The sequence below is a fragment of the Corvus brachyrhynchos genome, unplaced genomic scaffold, assembly GCF_000691975.1.
Source record: "Corvus brachyrhynchos isolate BGI_N302 unplaced genomic scaffold, ASM69197v1 scaffold72, whole genome shotgun sequence".
Classification (NCBI taxonomy): Eukaryota; Metazoa; Chordata; class Aves; order Passeriformes; family Corvidae; genus Corvus; species Corvus brachyrhynchos.
The window spans coordinates 1,665,214-1,672,659 of record NW_008236763.1 but is presented as its reverse complement, the minus strand read 5'-3'; the positions used below and the strand labels follow the sequence as shown (position 1 = coordinate 1,672,659).

Below are 7,446 nucleotides of genomic sequence, written 5' to 3'. Positions count from 1 at the left end.
CCTCTCCCCCCCCCCTCGCCCCCCCCCCCCGGGCCCCCCCGGCCGCCCTTCGCAGCCAATTCCCCGGTAATCCCCCGGGACTCGCCCCTTCCTCAGGCCCCTCGGTCCCACGGGCTCTGCAGGCCCGTCATACTCCCTCCATCCCCTTCCTCATCCCTTCATCCCCTTCCACGTCCCTGCAGCCCCATCCTCCTCCTCCCTGCAGCCCCTTCCGCCTTCCTTTTCCTCGTTCCTGCAGCCCCTTCCTCATCCCTGCAGCCCCTTCCCCATCCCTGCAGCCCCTTCCTCATCCCTCCATCCCTTTCCTCCTTCCTCCAGCCCCTTCCTCATCTCTCCAGCCCCTTCTCCTGGCCCCTCCTGCCCCCAGAGCTGCCTCCCTGCTCCCTCCCTCCCTCCCTCGCAGGCTGGGGGGATGTGTTGGGTCTGTCCCTGGAGGGGTTGATGTGGGACCAGGTGCTTTTCCACACGAGGTTTCCGTGTGTCCCTGTGCAGGGGGTGTCAGGGTGCCCCGATCCTTTGGGATTAGGGGGATCCTCTTCTCCAGCTCTGGGTTTAAGAGAAGGGCTGGCAGGAGGGTGAAGGCACGAGGGGCTTCTGCAGGCTGGGGGTTTGGGAGGAGGGGAACAACCTGGCTGGGAATTTGGGAGAGGTGAGCCTGGTCCAAGCAGGGCTGGGGAGGATTTAGGTTGGGATGCTGGGAGTCTGGATGGGGCTGGTGGTCTTAGGAGGGACCCACTCCTGCTGTGGGGTGTTTGGGGTGTTTTTAGTGACTGGCTGAGCTCTGAACTGGCACACAGGTATTGGGAAGGTGTTGGAAGTGCAGAGCAGGAGACTCGGGAGTTTCTGTGTGAAAGGGATGCTGCTGAAATATTCACCAGCGAGGAGCAGTGAGAAGCGCCGAGGGAGTGTTCAGGCAGCTCGTGGTGGTTTTTTAGTTCGTTTGTTCAGTCCTCACTGTAAAAACTGTCCTTGATCAGCCACAGCACTTGAGGCTGACCCCTCGTAGGTGGGGGTGGAGGGAGAGAGGAGTAAAGAAAGAGGGGGCAAAGGCAGAATGTTTTCTCCAGCTGTTGTTCCTGAGGGATTTGGGGGGTCCTGAGGAGGGAGTGGGAGGGCACAACCACAGAGGACACAGCCCCCAGTGCCCGGATCAGACCGAGCAGGATCTGTTGCTAAATTATTGCCCAAAGCCTGTGAGGGGAAGGAATCCGTGCTGAGCCGAGAGAGCAGGCAGGCTGGCTGGGGCGGGTGTGGGGCGGCACAGGGAGGGTGTGGTGCTGCTGTAGGGCTGGCAGGTGTGTGCGGGAGGGCAGCTGGCACCGGCTTCCTTTGTTCCTGAGAAGCGTTCTGGGCAATTGGCAGGGCTAGGGCAAGGTGGGGAATTCTCCAAGGGCCAGAGTGAAGGCACGGGGGTGCAGTGGGAGGTGATTTAGGAGCTGTTTTGATGTAAAAATGGAATGGGACCCCTTGGCAACTCAGGGGTGGCTCTTCCCCCTCTCTCCAGGCTGGAAGGGGGCCCAGGGCAGTTCTGCCACTCCATGATCCATGGTTTGATTTGGAGAGGGGGGAGGCAGACTCTGGCATGGCAGAGGGAAAAGCTCCCAATGGAAAGAGGCTCCCAATGGAAAGAGGTTCCCAATTTGCCGGGCTGGGATCATCCTGGTGGCTCGGATGGAGAGATCCTGAGCTGCTCTCAGGGCACACCTGGCATCATCCCCTGTTTCTTGCCCGGGGCTGGATCTGGAGTCCTTTAAGTTTCCATCAGGGACAGCAGAATTTCACATTTCTCACTACAAGTGCAAAACCCAGGAATATTTCTCACTCCTACCTGATCCTTGCACTGACTGGGTCAGATATCAGAGTTTTAGTGTTTTGTGGCCTTTTTTGTTTCTCCTGCTCCAAAGCAGAGCAGCTGCTGGTTCTCTGACCCTGAAGGACCTTCCCTGCAGTGAAGGCACCTCCTCATTCCTCAGCAGCAGCTGCCTCACCACCCCTGGCTGCTCAGTTTTATTTTACTCACTCCTCTGTAGGATCCTAAGGATCCTTTTAGGATCCCAAAGCCAGGAAGTAAAACACCTCTTCTTTAATTTTCGTTTTAGCTGTGTGTTTCTCATTGTCGTGCAGAGTTTTCTGTGTTGATATAAATGTGGTTCATTAAACACGAAATGCACCCACCTTCCTTGGGATGTTTGAAGGGAAGTTCAGTCGCTCTCCCACCCCCTGCTTTTTAATTTTCTCTGCTTTTATCATTGTTTAATTGTCTTCTCCTTGCCAGGTGGAAGATGGGAGTGTTTCCCTCGTGTTTTAGGTGAAACCTGCTTGCCATGAAGTCCTGAGGGAGAGAGGGACTGCAGCGGGAATTCCTTCTCCAAAACAAACCCAACAACTGCCTGATGGTAAGAAACCTGTTGGTTTTAATTAGTGTTACATCAATCAAGGAGCAGAGTGAAGAGTTGGAGCTCCAAACCCCCTGGGATGGATGGGGGAGGGATACTGGGAGAGGGCAGGAGAGTTGGACTGGGAATGTGATTGTGGCCCGGTTTGTGTCCTGTCCCCAGGGATTGCCTCTCTGCCTGGCGTCATGGGGAGCTGCTGCAGCTGTCTGTGCACAGACAGCATCCCAGACAACCACCCCACCAAATTTAAGGTAAATTTTTACCCCTTCAACCCCATCAGAGGGTGTGGGACAGCTCTGACTGCACGAGGGGAGAGCAAACCTCTGCCCCTGCACACAAGCATCCCTCGAGAGGATTTGCAAATTCATCACTTCTGCTTTGGGCTTTTTTTTTCCCCCCTTTCCTTAAAAAACTCCTGCTGCAAATGTGTTTGTATTTGCTGCTGAATTGTCTCTGCTTGGGAAATGCGAGGAAATGGGGGACTGGAGAGAAAAACCTTTTATTGCTCAGGGCTGTGCTCCAGAGCCTGGGCTCAGACACAGCAGCTGAGCTGCCAAGCTCGCGGGCTCCAGGGCTGACAGCTCGGCGCCTCTGCCAGCCATGAATCCCTGCTCTCAGCTGGGAAAAAGGCAGCAGGAAATGGAGGGGAATCCATGGAATTGCAGTGCTCCGTGGGTGGGCTGGTGTGGGTAGCAGTGAGGGGCACCTGGAGGGCCCTGTCCAGCTCTGGAGCCTCACAGCGAGGGAGACATCGAGGGGCTGGAGCGTGTCCAGGGAAGGAATGGAGCTGGAGCACCTGGAGAAGGGTCTGGAGAACTCCTGAGGGAGCTGGGAAGGGGCTCAGGCTGGAGCAAAGGAGGCTCAGGGGGGACCTTGTGGCTCTGCACAAGTCCCTGACAGGAGGGGGCAGCCGGGGGGGGTCGGACGAGGAATCAGCCTGAAGGGACAGGATGAGGAATCAGCCTCAAGCTGCACCAGGGGAGGTTTAGGCTGGAAATCAGGAGGAATTTCTGCATGGAAAGCATGGTCAGGCCTTGAAACTGCCCAGGGAGCTTTGGAGTCCCCACCCCTGGCGGTGCCCACCTGGCGATGGATCGAAGCGGGCATTTTGACCTCGCTGATCCCAGAGCTCTTTTCCCACCTCAACCAATCCGTGGCTCTGATTTCCCCGCTGGGTCCCCTGCAGGTGACCAACGTGGACGATGAGGGGCACGAGCTGGGCTCGGGGGTGATGGAGCTGACGCAGAGGGAGCTCATCCTGCACACGCACAAGCGCGACGCCGTCAGGTGGCCCTACCTGTGCCTGCGCCGCTACGGCTTCGACTCCAACCTCTTCTCCTTCGAGAGCGGCCGCCGCTGCCACACCGGGCAGGGTCAGTCCCTGGGGGGGCTCCCTGGGGGTGGCAACGCTGAGATTTCTCTCCCCAAAGGCAGCTGCTTCCTCGTGTCTTCCCGAATTCCTGGCGCTCAGGGTGTCCGCAGCCTCTTCCCCCCGGAGTGTTGGTGCACATGTGGGGGGGTGCTGTGGATTAAAAGGGTTAAACTGGGTGTAAATCTGGTGGCCTTGCCTTGCTGGTGCTCGTGGGGATGCTGGTGGAGCATTTTTGGGGTTGTTACTCTGTGCTCTGGGGCAGGAGGGGTGGCTGGGCGTCCCTCAGGAGCTAAAAGGCGCTTGCAAGGCTTGAGGCTTTGTTAAGCATCGTTCAGCTCACGATAAAGCAGCACCTGCACCTTTTTCTGGGTCCTTTTTGGGATTTTTTATTCCACAGAGCAACAATTGGTTGAGTTGTGTTTTCCTCGGTGCTTTTCCCCTAAATTGATCAGTGCTGGTTCTGCTCAGAGCTCTGATTTTGGGCCTGGCAGCACTTTGTGACAGAGGAAAAAGAGTTCCACGTTTCCCTGCTGTTCTGAGCATGCAGAGGGAAGTGAGTCACCCAGGAGCACTGGGAATAGTCTGGGAATAGAGGAATTACAGTTTGACAATGGGGCCTGTTGGTTCCTTTACCAGTCTGTCTCTCTTGCTTTTAAAAAGAGCTGAACATTTTCTTGGCGTCTGCATCCCCTTGGGAGGAAAAAAAAAGTTGTTTCCTCATTCTGTTAATGTGTTTGTAAACTCCAGAAGGACTCCTGTGAGTGCCCAGGGTCTGTGTGGAAGCTGCAGTGGCATCTGCTGCTGTTTAATATTGATTTCAGTGGGGTTTTCCTCTCCTGTCAGGGAATTTGTCCTTTGGTTTCTGCTTTGCCTTTTGCAGGGTCGAGGATCAGTGATGAAAATTGAATGCAGTGATAAAAATTCTGCCTCTCCGTGTGGTTTGGTTCTGTTCAGGCAGAGCTCTCCCATCCTGCAGAAATTTTACCAGAAACACTTCAAGCAGAAATGAGAGGGATGATGGGTTTTGTTGCATTTTCTCCCTTCCTTGTAGGATTTTATGCTGCTTATTAATTTTACCTGGAAGCCTCCTTGCTGATGCTGCTCCCCACCTGAGTCAAGGCAATCCAGCTATTTTTTTTTTGGCCAGAACGTGGAAAACGTGGTTCTTTGGGAGCAGCCCTTGTTGCCAGGCTGTCCCTGTTGCCATGGCTTTGGTGTGTGCGTGTGCCAGCCTGGGATTGGTTCCTGGGCTGGGCTGCTCCTTTGGGGAGAGACTCTTCAATCCCAGAGATTTTTCAAAACATGACGTTCCCGTCCCTCCCTCCCGTGCACGGGGCCCAGTCCAGCTTTGAGGAGTCACTGCTCGGATTTTCCCCTGGGAAGGGATGGACTGGGTGCCAGGGGAGTTCAGATGGAAGAGGTGATCAGTTCCCCTGGCCCTCCACACCCGTGTGGTGTGAGGTACCACTGCTCTGAGGGGGTTTGAAGCCAGGCTGGATGGAGCTCTGAGCAACCTGGGCTTGGGGAAGGTTGGCAGTGGAACTGGATGATCTTTAAGGTCTCTTCCCACCCGAACCATTCTGTATTCCATGATTTCTGGTGTTATTTCCTGAATAATCCACAGGGTTTTGGTTGGTTTTCTGTGGCTGTGGCTTGGTTGTGTTAAACAACAGCAGAAGAAATCAGAATTCATTTAGAAGTGGGAATAACACATCTTTTTAAAGCAGGATCACTTCCTTGCTTCTCTGACCCTCCTCTCTGGCCCTGGCAGGGATTTTTGCCTTCAAATGCTCCCGAGCAGAAGAAATCTTCAACCTGCTGCAGGAGCTGATGCAGTGCAACAGCATCAACGTGGTGGAAGAGCCCGTGGTGATCACCAGGAACAGCCACCCCTCGGACCGGGAGCCGGCCCGGAGCCCCCAGCCACCCACCAGTAAGAGCCCATCAGTGTGTGGGGACAGGAGAGGGGACACAGGGCTGGGGGTGACGTCTGCAGTGCTCCCATGGAGCTGCCCAGGGAGCTGTCCCATGTGTGCTCCTGTGCTAAAGGCCCCCGCTCGTTTCCCGTGGGGAATCTGGTTTCCGAGGAAACGACGACACGAGAAGCCCGTCAAAGAGTCAGAGCTGTCACCCCTCAGCTGGATTTTGCTGGGCCACCACGTCCAAGTGGCCTCTCCTGAGTAGCTCTTGGGAGGGTCAGGCAGTTTCTGCAGGAAGCCACATGTGGATGGCTCAGTTCCTGTCTCCATGAGGAATTCCATAGATTTAAAGGAAGGCTTTTCCCTTGTGTCTCCTGGACAGGCTGGTTTTACCTTCCAGGGTGTCTAGAAGTGCCCAGGTCATTCTGAAAGTGTAAAAATAATTCTATTTTGTACCAATTTAATGCTTCTCTGCCTTGATTCTCTCACAGCTCTGGGCTACACTGGACTTCCCAATGGATTTCACAGCTTCCCTGGAGAATCCCTGTCCTACTCTGCAGCCCGGCACCCCTCAGTGAGCAGCCTGAGACATTCCTCTGTGGGGGAAGACTCGACTCACCCCCTCCTGGGCCCTGAGGAGCAGGTAAACCCACCCTCAACTCTGCTCTGTGCAATTCTGGGTTTCCCTCCCTCAGAGCTCAGGGGATCCTCACACCTTGCCACTCTTTTTATTCTCTTCACTTCATTTTGCTCCTGGAGGCTCCTGCTCTCTGACACTTCACTAGAACTGATGCTCTGTCACAAAAATCTGACTTGTGTCCTCAACCCACTGGTATTTGGGTGGCAGCCACCTGTCAGCTGTCACACAACCCCTCAATTCAGACCGTTTTTATTTTTAGTTTTGAGGTTCAGCTCTTTGCTCTCCGTTGTAGAATTTTAAGATTTTTTCCTACAAAACCCAGGGAAGCCTGGGCAGGTGTGAGGGTTGTGGGATCACTTGAGGAGGTAGTTTGTGAGTGGCCATGTGCATCAAGCATGACACAGAATCCCAGAATCACTGAGGTTGGAAAAGACCTTGGAAAAGATTAAATCCAACCTGTGCCCGATGCCCACCTGTCACCCAGCCCAGAGCACTGAGTGCCACATCCAGGTGACACCTCCAAACCTCCCTGGGCAGCCCCTTCCAAAGCCTGACCACCCTTTCCATGAGGAAATTCCTGCAGATGCCCAACCATGTGGACACACAGCGCGGATCTGCAGCTGGACTCTTTTTGTCTCTCTCCCAGCCCACAAAACCTAAACCAACTTCTACATTTTACCTCCCAAAACCTTCCCGACTTCCAAAATCCCTTTTTCTCCCGTTCCACCAGATGAATTCCCCTCTCCTGGTGGTTTCTCAGCTGCTTTGCTCTGGTCTCTGCTCTCTCCTCCTGTCACTGTCCCTCTGCTTCTCTCCTTGCAGTCCCACACCTACGTCAACACGGCCACCGGGGAGCCGGAGCCGAGGGGCCGGCACTGTATGCACTCCTTGCCTGAAGCCCACCCTCCTTTCCCCCCTAGGAACCACAGCTGCTCCCTGGAAGACCAAAACCCCCAGGTCTTCCTGCAGCCTGCAGGGGAGGTGAAATTCGTGCTGGCTCCCCCCTCCGGCTACCGCCGGCTGTGCCGGCATCCCCGGGAATGCCGGGCGCACCTCTGCCCTCCCAACAACAACAACAACGAGTGTCAGGAGGGGTGTCCATCCCCCCAGTGCATCTAC

General features: G+C 55.3%; 1 protein-coding gene across 1 annotated transcript in view; it reads left to right on the top strand.

Moving 5' to 3' along the window:
- The first annotated feature begins 2,274 nt into the window (after positions 1–2,274).
- The window catches only part of FRS3 (fibroblast growth factor receptor substrate 3), a 7,531-nt gene continuing 2,359 nt past the window's right edge, over positions 2,275–7,446 (top strand). Inside the window, exons 1-6 of the mRNA XM_008644789.2 lie at positions 2,275–2,396; positions 2,559–2,647; positions 3,583–3,769; positions 5,540–5,701; positions 6,179–6,330; positions 7,150–7,441. Of these exons, the coding sequence (XP_008643011.1) occupies positions 2,582–2,647; positions 3,583–3,769; positions 5,540–5,701; positions 6,179–6,330; positions 7,150–7,441 (859 nt within the window). The 5' untranslated portion in view covers positions 2,275–2,396; positions 2,559–2,581. The remainder of the gene's footprint in view (positions 2,397–2,558; positions 2,648–3,582; positions 3,770–5,539; positions 5,702–6,178; positions 6,331–7,149; positions 7,442–7,446) is intronic.